This window comes from Osmerus eperlanus, chromosome 26 (genome assembly GCF_963692335.1).
Source record: "Osmerus eperlanus chromosome 26, fOsmEpe2.1, whole genome shotgun sequence".
Taxonomy (NCBI): Eukaryota; Metazoa; Chordata; class Actinopteri; order Osmeriformes; family Osmeridae; genus Osmerus; species Osmerus eperlanus.
The window spans coordinates 3,228,756-3,246,828 of record NC_085043.1 but is presented as its reverse complement, the minus strand read 5'-3'; the positions used below and the strand labels follow the sequence as shown (position 1 = coordinate 3,246,828).

At 43.5% G+C, this 18,073-nt stretch overlaps 1 protein-coding gene across 1 annotated transcript in view; it reads left to right on the top strand.

Moving 5' to 3' along the window:
- Nucleotides 1-3,870: 3,870 nt before the first annotated feature.
- nwd1 (NACHT and WD repeat domain containing 1) overlaps nucleotides 3,871-18,073 on the top strand; it is a 138,409-nt gene continuing 124,206 nt past the window's right edge. The window contains exon 1 of the mRNA XM_062452661.1: nucleotides 3,871-3,954. Coding sequence (XP_062308645.1) covers nucleotides 3,871-3,954 — 84 coding nt within the window. The remainder of the gene's footprint in view (nucleotides 3,955-18,073) is intronic.

The following is an 18,073-nucleotide window of genomic DNA, read 5'->3' as shown; positions in this document are numbered from 1 at the left end:
GGGACAGTCCCCTGGTCCAATTCACAAAGCCTACTCCTCCTACAATCTTTGTCAAATCTTCTTCAAAATTACCAGATATGCTCTTCAGACCAAGCCGCACAAAAGTTATGGTAGAGCATTTTGATACCCACAACCGTTTGTCCGTGACAGCCAATCAAAATAAGCAGAAAAGCCGCCAAACAGGAAGTGAAGTCATATCTCAGCAGTTGTTTGAGGCAGTGAAACTAAATTTGGTACGCCGCCTCGGAACCTTATTCTGAGGATGTCCTCCAAAAATTGTGTCATGTGACTAAAAGGGGGCGTGGCCGGAAGCATAAACGCGTTTTGGCTAATAACGGTTGAAGTGTTTACCTTAATAAAGTAATTTCTTTGTCTGTTGATGTCTTGTGAGATATAAAGCCTGACTATTAATAACTTTTCATAAAATTCGAACGGACGTGGCCGCCATTTTGGATTTCATGGAAAAGTGTAAAAACCTTTTGCACGCCTCAATTTTTGTCCAATGTTTACCAAATTTGGCAAAGATGATCTTTAGACCCAGTTTCACAAAAGCAATCAGATGAATTTTCAATTTTCAAAAACGTTTGTTCGGTAGAGACGATCAAAAGCGGTGGCGAAGCCGCCAAACGAGGCGCAAGAGCATATCTCAGCAACCATTTGCGCGATTGTCACCAAACTTGGGTTCCATCGTTCCCATGAGGAGCAGAGGAGGCCTGCAGTGTTATACCATAAAAATAACTTTGAACTCTCAGTACTCTTGAACGCAAACATATATTTCAACCAAACTTGGTGTGTTGCATGAGTGCAACAGGTTGTTGTGACTTAATTGTTGCACAAGTGCTATGGAAGCCATGTCCTGCTCTGGACTGCTTGGCCCCTCCATTGCTGCTTGCAGCTATATTTTTTATATAGATTTTATTTTATATTTAAATTGTTTTATTCTTAGATTGTTTAGTTCTTATGAATAGTTAAACTTCTGTACCTTTACTTAATTTAAGATTCGTATATGTTTAGTGTTTGCACCTCCCTGCGGCACAGTAAATTCCGTGTTTGTATAACAGGGGTGGGGAACGTCCGGAAATCATTTGGTCCGGCCCGCCATGGCACTGCAGGAACCATATTATTAGGTGCATTATTCGTTGGCAGCAGCACTATTTTAATATGTGGAAGAGGACCGTGCAGGCGTGCAGCGTTGCGTACCAAAACATTTCTCTGCGCGCTCGCATGGAGTGTGGAATTCCTTTCTAGCAAATCAAACCCAGAACACGTTGTTGGTTTGGGCTAAGCCCCGAATGTTTACAACGTATGGCTCCGCGCCTGATTAACACTCAGATTGATAAGCAGTCTCAAAAATGGTATCAATATAAAAAATAATACAATCCCTTTCCGTAATCATGATACCCCCCAAGAAATGTTCGATGCACCCCTAGTCAAAGCAGGCTGCATCCGTGCCAGCTAACATCACAAACCTCACCAAAGAGAAGCAGTTCCAGCCATCACATTAGGGGTGAGTTAATTAAATGTTTGACCAAATATAGCAGGCACATTTTTTAATTGATAATTCTGTACGGCCCCCGAATGATTTTATAAATATCCAAATGGCCCTTGGCAGAAAAAAGATTCCCCACCCCTGTTGTATAACATACATGGCGAATAAACAGGTCAGCAGTCAGGTGGCTGAGCGGTGAGGGAATCGGACTAGTAATCCGAAGGTTGCCAGTTCGATTCCCGGTCATGCCAACTGACGTTGTGTCCTTGGGCAAGGCACTGCCAGGATCCTGTTTGTGGATTTCAGCTCTGCCTTCAACACTATATGTTTATTGTTTGCACCTTCCTGCCACAGCAAATTCCGTGTTTGTGTAACATAGGCTACATGGCGAATAAACTGGAGAATTCTAGGCTACATGGTGAATTCTGATGGAGATGGGAGAAGAAACCCACCCAAATTAGCTTCGGTTAAACAGGCGTGGGAGGAAATTGTCACACTTGTTACAAATCAAGTTCACATACATAGAGATTTCTCATGAAAATCTTTTTATAATCATTGAAGAAATGTAACACGCCATAAATCAAAACAATGTAACGTAGTTTCGCAGGAAGAAGTCATTCCCTAATTTACCGACGTGCGTCTGTGGAGGGAAAAGTCCGCTTTGCGTCGAGTGCAAACTAGGAATGATACTTTCGTCGTTGACAAAGTCAATTGCGCTGGGTGCAAGATAGGGCCCTAAGTCTTGAAGGGTGAAATTATTGAATTTGTCCTGAATTATTGAATAAGTCCAAAAACGGCACTGGAAATCAGAGTTTGATGCAAAGTTGGACTCCAGGGTGACAAAGATCCAACAAACGAGTGTGTTCCCAGGAGCAGACTGGAATTTTTCTATTGGTACTTTTCAGATGGTCACAGATACATTATGCATCCATAATTGGTCCCTTGTCCTGGGGCTTCAGATTACAGGTGTTTTTTTTCAGCTGCAGAAAAGAGTCTGGGCGTAGGGTCATAAATGTGCAACTAAATTTATAGCTTCGGCCTCTTGCTTGCGAAGAAAGAAGCATATCTACAACTAGTCTACTCCCGCATTCCTCAGCCCCTATTATCCAGATCTTCATACTTTGGTTTTAATATCTTCTACCGGTTTGTGGTATTAAAAATAATCAGTCAACAGCTTAACATATGGTTTCCAGTAATATAGAATATACTAAAAAGATGGATAAGAGTTTAATTTTAAACCTGATAAATCCATTAATCATAACCCATCTTCATCATTTCAACAGTGTGATATCAATTTCTATGTCACCAGGTAGAAAACATAGGATTATTTGTCCATTTACCAGCAAATTACTTGACGAATAATTGAAACAAAACCAATTTGAAAATTGAAACCATGTATCATCCTAGCATTGATTTAGGAAACGGACCGTAAGGTGTGAATCTGCCCTTAGATGTTTCCCTGCTCCAACACACCTGTGTTCTGCTGAGTTTGATAATGACCCATTCCTTTGAATCAGGTGTGTTGGAAGAAGGAAACGTCTAAAACGTGCAAGGCAGGGGGGCACAAGGACCAGAATTGAGAACCACTGACCTAAACCGAGACCAAGTCATGACCAACACCAGAGTGTATCGAGACCGAGACAAAACCAAGACTTTGAGGGTTTGAGACCAAGACCAGTTAATTTTCTTTCCACAATATTGAAGTAACAATCTTACCATGATTGTTAAGTGTTAATATTCAAAAGTTGGGAGCAGTATGCAGATGACATTAGCTATATAGCTTTGTGACCTGTCTCGACATTATTCATCAACATCAAACTTATCTTTGGAATGTCACTTTGCATGAGGGTGAAAAGATTTCTGAAGAGTTTTGGTACAATGGTAGATTGCTAATGTTAGCTTGCTTTGCCTACTTTCTGTATATATTTTTTTATTGGACACTGTTTTGCAGATCAACTCCTTGTGGTTTAGGTAACCAAATCCAACTACAGACAATTTGGCTGACTTCTCCAGCTTCACCTGTCTCCCACATTCACTTTGTTGGGGTGCATGTAAAGGGTGTTGGAGAGGAATGACAACCGTTAAAAGTAAAAATTTGAAATGGGTCAATTATTGATTGCATTTGAAGCGGGAAGTTTACATCCAATCACAATAATGTTAACAAATAAATTAGACAACAAACTGGCAATTTTGTGATATTCCCGCAGTTGTGGTCTTGATGGGTCTTGACATAAAGTCCAGAGTCAGATATCGAGTAAAAATGCGGTAGATTCTGAGACGAGACCTTCAAACAGTCTCGAGACCAAGACTGGTGTCAAGTACCAGTTGCTTTTAATTATAATTATGTTTTTGTATGTTTTCATGTCTTTCTGATGGCAGATATGAGCAGTGAAAAAACTGCCTTATATGACAAAGCTTATCCAGAACTCCAAACCTTTTGCCAGAGTCTAGGCTATGTCTTTGAGGTGAGTACTGAAACTATTATAACATATTTAATACATTTGTGATTTCTGATGATGTTTCTACAATTTGTGTTTGGTTTTGAGCTGGCATACTTCTGCACTGAACTTTTCTTTAATGAGATTTGTTTTCCCACGTTGAGCACAATTTAGACATGGAATGATAGCAGGGGCGTCGCTAGACCCTTTTTGTACTGGGGCACGAGCCCCAGTATTAATCGTCTGTGCCCCAGTTAAAAAGGTTTTAACTATTTACTTTATTAGTCAGTGCATTCATTTAGAATGAAAATCCCAATCAATGATTGTAGAAAAGAAATCCCAATCAATGCTTGTAAAATCAATGCAGTTGTAAACAAAAACTGATGCGTTCCCGCAGAATTCCATGTCTGTGCACTCTTCTGTGCTTGCTATAATAGCCACTGAAGCGCACACATAAGTCCAGGGGCCTCATGTATAAACGCTGCGTACGCACGAAAAGCTTGCGTACGCTGGTTTTCACGCACACGTGTGATGTATGGGGGCGTCAGGTGGCTGAGCGGTGAGGGAAGCGGGCTAGTAATCTGAAGGTTGCCAGTTCGATTCCCGGCCGTGCCTGTACTTCTGTAAGTCGCTCTGGATAAGAGTGTCTGCTAAAATGACTAAATGTAAATGTATAAAAATGTAAAAACGTGAGTGTGCGGGCTGTCACGCAAACTTTTGAGCAGACGTGAGAATGTGCGTTACAAAATTTTCCACTACAGTTACATTTATTAATTAAGCAGACGCCTTTATCCAAAGTGACTTCCAAGAGAGAGCTTTACAAAAGTGCATAGGTCAATGATCATAAACAACGAGATTGCCCCAAAAACATTGTGGGTAGCCAAAATATGAAGCATACATTGAGAAAATCAAATAAGAGCATGTAGTTAAACAAGTTCCAATTAAACAACATGAACCTCAAAAGTGCAAGAGTGTACCTGTTGGAAAGCAAGCAACAAATATAGCTGCAAGCAGCAATTGCGGATTACTCCTTCAAAATGGCAAAATGTTGTAAAATTGACATAATAGATAGTTACACTGGGATTAACCAGAAGACTTGAAACTGTAATTTCTGTCATAATAATATAAAAAAAAATGTTTATACCTCTGACTGGATTAAAACCCACCACCCTTCACACATCAGCACTGCATCTCATCCTACTAAGCCATTCACAGACTTAGACATTTGACTGTTCAGTTTTTGTATCAGAAAATGAGCCGTTTCTCCAATGGGTTAGGGTTGAAAAAGGTGATGTGCCACCTACGGTTGAGGACATGAAGTTTGTTGTATTGCACAACAACACAAACAAGGCTGTTGATGTAAATGTTAAAAGATTAAAAAAAAGCTCCTTCAATAATTATCTTTTTAATTCGTAGACTAACTCCTTCTTCAGACGCGCAAATGATTGTTTTGATGGAATTCTGCGAGTTTAGAAGCATAAGAAGTGAGCAAGTTAGGCTACTGTGGTAATTTTTTTAAACAATGTCAATCCTGTTGTGTTCGGCTGTTCGTTGAGATTGGGGAAGAAAAGGTTGTCCACAATCAAGATATGTACATTTCCTATAAAAACGGGACAACGGGATGACTGGGTTGCTGCTGTAAAGAATAGCTTACTCGTATTGCTTTAAAAAGGTTGTTTGGAAGAAAATTTCAAATCATGCCTAGCATCAGTGGCGATGTGTCCTGGCTTAGGTAACTGAAATGAATTTGCGCAACAGGCAAGGGATCCACCTGAACAATCAATTGACTTCATTAGAGAAAACCATTAGAGTTATCTCTACCATGCGTAGACTACAAATAGCTAGCTACTGTGGTGAACCTGGCTTGTTTTGCAGTGGTTTACAGTCTCGCTAAACAGATGATCGGAGTGTTGTGATGGGCTCAAATGAACACTCATTGCTATGTTTTACAATCGGAGGATTGACTGGAAGACTAGAAACCGTTTTGTCAGAATAAAAAATAAAAACCTATGCCTCTGACTGGTTTTGAACCTACAACACTTCATTTACCAGCACAACATCTCATCCAATTGAGCCATTTCCAGATCTGGTCTTTCCTATGTTCAGTAACTGGATAATAAAATAAGCCATTTCTCCTAAGGCAAGCGTTGTCAGATTTGGTCCAAGCTCAAACAGCTGTAATTCAGTCGTATTTTGACATATCAAGGTGAAACTTTGCAGGGTACTTCAGGGGGATGTCCCCTTAAAGCCTATTAGGTATTGAAAAACCATCATTCAAAATGATTACTTGAACTTGAATCCAAATGTGTTGAACCGATAGAGACCCATTCAAAGTCACTCAAAACACGGGTTCGATTCCAGGCTCTGGCAAGAGTATATAGCTCTAAACTGGTCAATATATACACATCTGACCAAAGACCAGCTCGACCTTTGCCTGTAAACAGTGATTCTTACTGTCAAGAGACCTTTAAATAGCCTGACCTAGTGAAATTGGCAAAACTAGCCTGGCTAACGTATGTCACTTTCTCAGGGCATATGAAGAATTAAATAGGCTCGCCTTGAAAAATCAAAGATACTGGCTATCTTTAGCAGGCTCTTGTCTACAAAACACAGTCCTCCCTGACGTTTTTTGAGTAGAATTGCGTGAAATACAAAATTGTTTACACACTGCCAGTGAGCGAGCCAAGTCTGACTCTGAGGCTAACGTTGCAAGTTTTCCACAAATCACAAAAGTAATCGGAGCATCTGGCTAAAAGCACAATTCCCACATCTCTTGAAGGCTGCCCTGCTTGACTTTTTTGACCGAACTGTAAAATGGTGGACTTATGAACATGACGTGACCAAAACATGGCTGACGCCTAAGTATGCGGTCTACCTGGCGTCCGAACTCACTCAAAAGACTTTCACGAACCAAATCAAAATTCTGAGCCGACAGGTCTGTGGGGAATCGCTTTTTTTCCTAAAGGCTGCCCTCCTCGACCTTTTTGGTGAATAATTCGCCGAGATGCAAAATGATTCACTAATTATAAATATCTCTTGAAGGCTGCCCTGCTTGACTTTTTTGACCGAACTGTAAAATGGTGGACTTATGAACATGACGTGACCAAAACATGGCTGACGCCTAAGTATGCGGTCTACCTGGCGTCCGAACTCACTCAAAAGACTTTCACGAACCAAATCAAAATTCTGAGCCGACAGGTCTGTGGGGAATCGCTTTTTTTCCTAAAGGCTGCCCTCCTCTACCTTTTTGGTGAATAATTCGCCGAGATGCAAAATGATTCACTAATTATAAATACAGAGGAAAAAAGCTAGAGCTACAGTAGCTACTTTTCGAGTTCGGTTTTCCGTCACTTCAGACTCACGATCTAAAGGTCTAAAAGTGCTCAAACCTTCACCATAATTCAAGAGTAGTGTACTTTCACGAACCCAATCATTGATTCTAGCTTAAAATGTGTAAAAATAGGTTAAATTAATTACCGAACGTGGCTGCCTCCAACACAGCTATCAGGCGATTCTAGTTGAAAACAACAATGGCCGCTGAAAAATTATATATACACGTAGCGGCGAGCTGCGATTTAGAAGCTAAATGAAACGGGAGCAAGGAGTGAGGGTGGGGTCTTGGTCAGCCCACAATTTCCAGAAAGGGTGTGTGTGTATCTCGCCACGGTCGCGCGTGTCAAGGGGCAGGATGAGTCTGTGCGTGCTGTGGAGCAATTTAATTCAATAATATTTTGACATATCAAGGTGAAATTGCGTATGGTACTTCAGAATTATGTCATCTCACTGCAATCTTGGCGTTAATCTAGATTAATCTAGATTAAAATGGCTCATTTGAATTCCGCCGAAGGCATTCAGAATATGTGTGCTACCCAAATAATGACTAAAAGTAAGTCTTTGAGAACAGGTTTCTCAAGCCAGGTGGCGCATTAGACCAGGGGCTCATCTCCTGTTTCCTAAATGCATCACAAACTGCTTGAGAAAGCTGTTCTACTATGATAATTGGTGATGAAAATAAATTATGTTCAATAAGATGAACTTGTGTCTATTAACTGTTTATTAGATTAGTTAGCTTGGCTGATAGAGCTGTGCTGACGGGCTTGCCTCGGTTGCATTCAAACATAGTAGTTTGACGACGACTCTTCCCCTGCGCTACATCAGTGCTTGGCCCGGCATCTTCCGCATTAGCTAAGGGATACTTTGCGTTTAGGTGGTATTTGAGACTGGAAGAACTCCTACAGTAAACTAATTCCGCATAGCACAAGGTGCAAACAACCTTAGTCTTGTCGAGGTTTCCATTGGGAAGCTTCTTAAAAATACATTTTCCCTGAAGCAAACCAGGCGGCTTCATAACTGCATCCATGTTAGCATGTTACGTTTGATGTGATAATTTCATACACAAGGCATACACACAGGTTCGAAGACTCGTTCTCGCCCCCTACAGTGCAATTCGGCTAGGTATACATCCGCGCTAAAATATCAAGGTGAAAGTCATCATAGCTTGCGTAGTATAGACCCAGCTCCCAACCCAACTTTGAGAATAGATTAACGGCGACATTTTTTTTATCGCCCGATAAGAGTCTCACGTTAACGCAGCGCGTTAACGCCGATAACGGCCCACCACAAATTTATTTACACAAAGATATTGTGGCAATGTGGACATTTACATAAATACAGCCATTTCTTTCAGCCATTTTGCATTGCATTCCTTATTCAATTTGACCCTATAGAAAGACATGTATTCTACAAATCTGTAACAAATTTCAAGTTGATTGGATTTATGGTTCATGAGGAGAAGGGTTTTGAAGGTTGTACCAAATTTGGACAGTACAGCAAAATCTATCATGGCGGACCTTATGGGTTCTTGAGGCTTTTTTGTTCACCATGAGAAATAAGGCATGTATACAGATTTTCAGGCATTTTGGAGTAATGGGACGCTGGGGAAATCAAGTACACTTTGTGCGTGGTTTATAGCGCCACCTATGGGCGTACATGGGCCATTAACGGTCTGGGAGTAGTGAGTGACCTACATTGGGCCAAATTTGAAAAAATCGTGTCAAGGACTTTTCAGAATCAGAATCAGAATGGGATTTATTCGCCATGAAAGTTTGCACAGACAAGGAATTTGCTTTGGCAGGAAGGTGCATACAATAAACATATAGGGACCTAAAATTTAAATGTGGACTATCTATACTAAGGGTACATAAACTAGCAGTACTAAGTGGGATTAGAATTAAATTAAATATACAATAAAATAAAATATAAGTTGCCGTAATTTACAATATAAAAATACAAATATTACAAAAAATACAAATGTACAAGATACAATTTTGTAATGCAGTGCAAAAAGCAGTGTGTTTTAAGCAGGAAGTCATTAGAGTCAGTGTGGTCCCTTGGCCTTGTTGAAGAGGCCAACAGCGGAAGGGAAGAAACTGTTTTTGTGGCGTGAGGTATTGGTCCTGATGGACCGCAGCCTTCTGCTGGAGGGGAGTGACTGAAACAGGGAGTGTCCAGGGTGGGAGGAGTCGGCCACAATCTTCCCCGCTCGCCTCAGGGTCCTCGAGGTGTGCAGGTCCTCGAGGGTAGGCAGATTGCAGACAATCACCTTCTCAGCAGTGCGGATGATGATGAACGCACTGCTTCCTGTCAGACAGGAAGTCTGTGATCCACCTGCAGGTGGAATCAGGCACGTTCAGCTGGGAGAGCTTGTCCTGAAGCAGGGCGGGGATGATGGTGTTGAAGGCAGAGCTGAAGTCCACAAACAGGATCCTGGCATAGGATGCTGGGGAGTCCAGGTGCTGTAGGGTGAAGTGGAGGGCCATGTTAACTGCATCGTCCACAGACCTGTTGGCTCTGTAGGCAAACTGCAGGGGGTCCAGTAGAGGGTCTGTGATGGATTTAAGGTGTGCCAGCACCAGGCGCTTGAAAGACTTAATTACCACAGAGGTCAGGGCGACGGGTCTGTAGTCATTATGTCCTGTTGGCCTTGGCTTTTTTGGCACAGGGATGATGGTGGAGGACTTGAGACAGGCTGGCACATGGCATGTCTCAAGTGAGGTGTTAAAGATGTAGGTAAACACCGGAGACAGCTGGTCAGCGCAGTGCTTAAGGGTGGCTGGAGAGACAGAGTCCAGCCCAGCTGCTTTGCGGGGATTCTGCCTCTTGAAAAGTCTGTTAACTTCACCCTCCTGAATGGAGAGAGTCGTCACTGTAGAGGGGGGGAGGGGGGAGGCCACATGGGTGGGAGGGGGTAGATCAGGACAGTCCAATTGTCTTTCAAATCTGCAGTAGAACTCATTCAGGTCGTTGGCCAGGCGGGAGTCGTTAGTGGAGTGGGGGGCTCTGGGCTTGTAGTTGGTAATCTGCCTGAGCCCTCTCCAGACAGAAGCAGAGTCGTTTGCAGAGAATTGGTGTTTTAGTCTCTCTGAGTACCGTCGTTTAGCCTCCCTCACCGCCTTGCTAAACCTGTTCTTCAACTCCTTGAAACTGTCTTTGTCCCCACTCCTAAACGCGGCCTCTTTCTCTGACCTCAACCTTCTGAGTTTAGCTGTAAACCAGGGTTTGTCGTTGTTGTAGCTTACCCTGGTGCGTGTTGGTATACAGCAGTCCTCACAGAAGCTGATGTATGATGTCACAGCCTCTGTGAGTTCATCCAGACTATTGGTAGCAGTCATGAACATACGCCCGCAGATCCTCCATAGCTTCACTGGTCCACTGTTTTGATGTCCTCACAGCAGGCTTACAGCGCTTTAGCTTCTGCCTGTATGCAGGAATCAGGTGGACCATGGCGTGGTCAGAGTGACCCAGTGCTGCTCGGGGGACCGCATGGTATGCTTTGCTGATTGTAGAGTAGCAGTGATCCAAGGTGTTTCCTTCTCTGGTAGGGCATTTGATGAATTGTCTATATTTTGGGAGTTCTTGAGTGAGATTGCCTTTGTTAAAGTCGCCTAGCACAATAACCAAGGAATCCGGATTTTCATGCTCCACACTCAGTATCTGGCTGGCGAGCACACGTTGAGCCTCGTTGACGCTAGCCTGCGGAGGCATGTAGACGCCAACCAGAATGAATGATGCAAACTCTCGTGGAGAAGAGGAAAAATATATATAACTAGAGAGGGTACAATTTCTGGGGAAATTGTAGGGTGTGCTTGCTTGTGTCGGTTGCAGGTGGGTCCGTCCCCTTAAAGATCCTGTAAAGTAAATTCCATGATTTGCTTCTCAGTACATTATATGTGTGAAATTAGTTCCTTAAAGCATGTGCAAAGCGCGAAACCTTTGTTGCACTGAAATGTGGAGTTACACCGTAGAACAGTTTCTCTTCCGTTTTCAGCTCAGGTTTTGTAAGGCGGAGCAAAAAAATTACCGATCTACATCAGATCACTGCACTGCATGGCTCCTCCTCTCACCGGGTGAAACGGTAGAGGTACTCCAACTCCACTTCAGTTACGACTCCTGCTGTATTGTTATTGTAGCCTACATCAGCTAGCTAGCTAGCTTCAGGATGTATCCCTCCACCTGCAACTGCATCTTACCTGGATGCAAGAACTTCAGCTGCGCTGCAACGCAATTTAATTTCCATAGTGATGAGGAAATGAAAAATAGGTGGATTGATTTTGTGAAGAGCCACACTGATGGAAAGCTTCGCATCAACTCCAACAGCCGCGTCTGCAGTGACCATTTCACAGCGGATAGTTTTAACATGGACCAGAAACGGATGGGTTTCACGAACACACGGCTTCTCTTGCAGCGCGGAGCAGTACCGAGCATCGCCCTCCCGGCCGTTCCTCCTCCGGTCGCACCTGGACCATCCACCGCCGCCAGCAGTTCATCACTCAGTTCTGTGTGCTTGTTATAATTATACTAGATAACCTTTCCAGAGGTATCTCTGCTATGAGTTAGTGCAAACCGCTAACTTGATATTACTCTGTGTAGAATGATGGTATTTTGGTGAAATGGTAGCTATGTGCTAGAAGTAGCCTAGTTGGAGAGCTCACTGTCTGCTGTCTCTGATGTTAATTTTTACTCCTGTGTTACAGCTCAGGGGAACAAGCTTCATTTATATGCATCTGTATGTTTCACTCATTGAACAAATAAATTATCTGGGTCTTAGGTACTTGAGACAGGCGGCGCCTTCCAGCGAGGGGGCGGAGCATCAGCTCCTTCAGGCGACACGCCCCCCCAGTTTCAAGCAGAGAAGACAGCTGATTTTCTCCCGATTTCAAAACCTCGAATTTGGATGGGTAGTTAACAACACATTCTTCTGTGGTGTGATGAACTTAAAAAATGTTTTTCTCTTTTACAGACATTTTTCAAGTATTTAGCCTACTCATATTGCATAATTCATTACCCAGCTAACACAGTTACGTTGCCCTTCCGTTGCCGCAACGTCATTCGATACCAAACATTCGTTGCCGCAAAGTCTTTGGCGACGTTGCGGCAACGTGGGAAGTGAAAGACGCCATGAAATAACGACAACGTCACAAAATCACGTTGCCAGTCCGTAACCGCGACGTCGTGGCAACGTAATTTTGTGACGTTGCCAGTCCGTGACTGCAACGTTAATTAAGTAACCTATATTTCTCAATTCTACTGCTTATATTGGGGCGGTTCATATGCAGACCTCATTTGCCCAAAATGCTACTTGTTCTTGTATAATAGGCTACATGGTAGCCAACTTTAGGAGGACTATGTTTGTGTGACGTGTAGCCTAACTCAAGCTAATCATAAACAAGGCAGCATTTCCATGTAACATTGTCATTTAATTTCAAACAAAGTACCAAACAGTGAATTAAAATCCCTGCTACAGGTCCTGTCTGTTGGCCCTGACAATGAAGCACAAAATAAGTTAGTGTTCTATCAACATAATTGCACGTGTGAAAGGGGCTATACAAGTCATAAAAAATCTAAAATAATAATATACATCATCAAAAAAATATTATGGGATTCTAGTTTTTTGTCACATAGCCATGTGAAAGGTTGGATATGGAAGCTGCAATCATGATTCATTCACCTGGCTTGTTTTGAATGGGCTGCCAGGGCGTGTTTGAGTGTCTCCGCTATGAGGAGCTTTACAGCCTTCTCTCCCAGTCCCGTCTTCCACTTCATCACAGCGTCTAGAAGTCATGAACTTATTGTCAGCACCAATTTGCGTATAAGCCATAGTTCATGACATCTCCAAACACCTACCACTCTCTTTTGGAACTCCAGAACCTTAAGGCGTTCCTCAAGGTCTTGGAGTTCAGCCTGTGTTTGGGCCACCTGTAGGTCCATCACTGGCACCTCTTCAGTGTGTCTGCCCTGTAGTTGCCTGAATAGGAGAGCCTCTCTCTGGTTCTCCTCAATGTCTCCATCTTCCGGAGCATAACCTGTAATGTGTCTGTAATTAAGGACAAGTAAAACAAGTTTACAAGAGTTTGCATGATTGGCATACACTGTGGTTCTTCTAGATTAGCTGTAACATTGATGTACATAACAAATGTTACCTTGAATGGTCTTTGCCCAAGATGGTACAGCTGAATGGGGTATACAAAGCATTAGTATGGCAACATTTGTTGTTTTGACAAATATGTTTCCCCCCACAATCAGAACAACTTAGGTATGCCTTACAATGAGTTGGCAATGGTTTGAGTATTTTTTTTGAGTGTCTTATATTTGCACTTGCCTGGCTGCCAGCTGTTTTCCTGGGGCCTGGGTTCTCCTCCACCAGACCACAGTTGACACCTAGGGGTATGGCATCTGGTGATGCAAAAGTTTTAAGTCATGCTTTTGCTTCAAAACATAGCCTTTAGGGTTGCCATGGCTCATACAATTATTGTCACTGTTATAAACGGTCATTCATTACTTTACCATAATTTCCAAGGGACACAGTGCTAGTGATGGTGGTAGCATCATCTGTACAGAAATGAAAGTGGAATGTAGTTTATGTACATAGTATTAGCATATTGATATTAAAGGAGTAGCACCGCACATATGTGATCGTTCGAAAGCAGGGCCCCACAGCGTAGCGTCGCACGTGTGATTCTGAACATTCCAACCAACTGTTTTCCGATAGACAAAAACTATATGACAAACGCTATAGTATGGCTTCAAAATTTACAATTAGTAGGCTAACAAGTAACACTAGCAAGTAGTAGCATTGGTACGAATATTATGCTAGGTTGCTAAGTAATAGAAGCTAATTAAAGCTACCTAGCTTCCGTTTTGGAAAAATAACTTGTGGAAGTGTCGGAAATATTTAGAACTCACGCATCTAAAGGTTAAAACGAATAAACTTACCCAAAAACAGATGTCATGTACAAATTGGAAGAATTTGTGACATTATACTGTAACGATGGCGCTAGCTGTCTATATAGGAGTGGATGCTTAAAGATCTGACGCAGAAAATAACACCTTTTGGCCCTGTGTCCCATACACCGCTCAACTACAGGCTTTATTACTACACCACCAATCACATGTGAATGCCAACAACAAGTCATTAATTCACATACAATTCACAGTTATGGCAACAACAACAACACAATTTGTAGTTACTAACATCATCCATTGACAAACCTAATAGACAGATTGACAACACTCAACTCAAAGATGCATACAACATTAAAGATCCTGTAAAGTGGACCTGAAAACGAGTTTTAAGTTCGCCACACCACAGAATAATGTGTTATTAACTACCCATCCAAATTCGAATGAAAAAATAACACGGACAAGTATGTTAAATTAGGCTTTGAAATCGTGAAAAAATCAGCAGTCTTCTCTGCTTGAGACTGGGGGGGCGTGTCGCCTGAAGGAGCTGAAGCTCCGCCCCTCGCTGCCTAGTGCCTACCACGACCCAGATAATAGACGACATGTGAAGCCGAACAAAACCATATAGAATTATAATTTATTTGTTCAATGAGTGAAACATACGCATATAAATGAAATATTCCCCTGAGCTGTAACAGTAAAAATGGTCACCAGAGACAGCAGACAGTGAGCTCTCCAACTAGGCTACTTCTAACACATTAGCTACCATTTCACCAAAATACCATCATTCTACACCGAGTAGCCTAATATCAATTTAGCGGTTTGCACTAACTCATAGCAGAGATACCTCTGGAAAAGTTATCTAGTATAATTATAACAAGCACACAGAACAGAGTGATGAACTGCTGGCAGCGGTGGATTGTCCAGGTGCGACCGGGAGGAGGATGGTGGAGGCGGCTGTTGGAGTTTATCCGAAGCTTTCCATCAGCGTGGCTCTTCACAAAATCTATCCACCTATTTTTCCTTTCATTATCAATAGGGACCGCTGGACCGATGTTCCGCTGGAGTTCAGGGAACTCCAGCGGAACATCCAGGGAAGATGCAGTTGCGGTTGGTGGGAGACATCCTGAAGCTAGCTAGCTAGCTAGCTGATGTAGGCTACAATAACAGTACAGCAGGAGGAGCCATTCAGTGATCTGACGTAGATAGGGCGAAATGACGTAGATAGGGCATTTTTTTGCTCCGCCCATTAAAACCTGATCTGAAAACGGAAGAGAAACTGTTCTACGGTCTAACTCCACATTTTAGTGCGACAAAGTTTTAGCCCTTTGCACATGCTTTCAGGAACTCATTTCACACGTATATAATGTACTTAGAAGCAAAACATGGAATTTACTTTACAGGATCTTTAATTAAACATGAAACAAGTATGAAAATGCCACCACCCACAATCCTTTGCGCCAACAGCGCGCGTTAACAAGCGACCAACCCCTGGGTCGCTACATAGCCCCCACCTGAGGGGTCAGTCGTCCTCGACAACCCCATCACCCAACAGGTAGTCCCTTAAGTGTCCTGGCCGTAGCCGCCGCCGAGTTGTCCTCCTGGGACTGGTAGAAGGTGCGATCGGGGGGGTGGTCACATTGTCCAGTGTGAGTGGTGCCGCTGGTGTCGTTCCCTGCTCCACCCATCTTTGGAGCAAGGGGTCGATATGGTGATAGTCTGTCCTGGTGCAGCACCACCACACGCCCTCGACCAGGCATGCGCACCCGATACACCACCTCAGAAACCCATTCCATAACCTCACCAGGCCCCTGCCAGTGACTGCATAGCTTGGGAGACACCCCCTTCTTACGAGTAGGGCAATACACCCAGATCTTGTCACTAGGCTTGAAGGTCAGCTTCCGACACCGGGTGTCGTAGGCTCTGCCGCACCCCAGAGTTAGCCTGGGCCTGACGAGTGTACTCATGGACTACTTGGAGGCGATCTATCAACCTCCGGTAGTAATCCATCTCCTTTCCCCCAGCAATCTCCGGCTCGGGCGGGGTCCCGAAAACCAGGTCCACCGGTGTCCGTAGTTCCCGCCCAAACATGAGGGCAGCTGGTGTGCACTGGCTAGACTCTTGGACGGCCATCCGGTACGACCACAGGACCAGGGGTAGGTGGCGAACCCAGTCCCGCTGGTGTTGGCTGGTCAGGATGGCGAGCTGGGTAGCCAGGGTGCGGTTGAACCGCTCCACCAGCCCGTCGCTCTGCGGGTGGAGAGGCGTCGTCCTCGTCTTGGACACTCCCAGCCGCCGGCAGACCTCACTGAAGACCTGGGACTCTAAGTTCCGCCCCTGGTCCCTATGGAGTTCCGCAGGGACCCCGAAGCGGGCAAACATCTCCTCTACCAGCCTTTCCGCAGTTGTGATGGCAATCTGACCCGGCACCGCGTATGCCTCCGGCCATTTGGTGAAATAATCCATGGCCACGAAGACGTAGCGGTTGCCGGAATCAGTCACTGGAAATGGCCCAAGTATGTCCACTGCTACTCGCTCCATCGGAGCCCCCACCAGGTACTGCTGCAATGGGGCATGGGAGCGCTGCGTTGGCCCTTTCTTAGCAGTGCAAAGGTTACAGCAGTGCACATACAGCTCCACGTCCCGTCGACAACCTGGCCAATAGAATTGGCCCCTGAGGCGGCGGAGGGTCTTGGCGATACCGTAGTGCCCCGCCCCCCACCATCTTCAGTCTACGTTCCTCCAGGTGTAGCCGAGTGCGCTCAATGGTCTCTTCAAGATCTGTGATTTCTTACTCCATCCTGCGTGGTTGCGCCATCCCACTTCTGACACCAATGTAACGATGGCGTTAGCTGTCTATATAGGAGTGAATGCTTAAAGATCTGACGCAGAGAATAAGACCTTTTGGCTCTGTGTCCCATACACCGCTCGACTACAGGCTTTATTACTACACCACCAATCACATGTGAATGCCAACAACAAGTCATTAATTCACATACAATTCACAGTTATGGCAACAACAACAACACAATTTATAGTTACTAACATCATCCATTGACAAACCTAATAGACAGAACGACAACACTCAACTCAAAGATGCATACAACATTAATAATTGTAGCGACCAACCCTTGGGTCGCTACAATACTTTTATAGACGCCATTGCTGTGCATGCCATGACCGACTGTGATCAAAACGTGATCAGCCACACGCTAGCTCCACAGTCTTTGAAAATTCCGGGCTAAATAAACTATTTTGGGACAAGGTTTTCTAACAGTTCTGAACGTTTATTTTCACTGATTCTTTTGTGGGTGATTTGTGAGACGCTAAACTTTGATAACATGTAGGCCTATGCATTTTCAGTATTTCAACATAACTTTCTGGAGGGTTTAACCTCTAGATAGCGAAATCCTAACGTAAACAATGTGAATCTGATAGCACATAAACATATACGTAATAGCAAGCCCCATCCAATTTCTGAAAATATGTTTATATATTTAAAACTATTTCTGTAAAGAAACTCACCTTTGAAGTAGCTAATTTCCAGTTGAAATCCAATGCGTACAAGACGGTGTTTAACCCCTGCAAAATCTCTTCTGAAACCCCAGTTTCAGCGATGCGTTGAAATGGGCATGCGCAAAGTTGTTGCTCAGGGGCAGACTGAGGGGCAGGTTTGCTAAGGAAGAATTGTAATATTCTGTGATGACTTGTCTTTGGAAATGAAACTCTTAAGACTTGCTTACCTTTTGGTCACATTTAACCATTTTGTATTACAAAATTATTGGAGCACAAATTTGCATTGTGTGTCATACAGCTTTGGTGTGCTATACAAAGAATGTTTGCTTAATCATGTTACACATCACACATTGATTGCTTTTGTACATGTTTATAGTAAAGAATGAAAGAC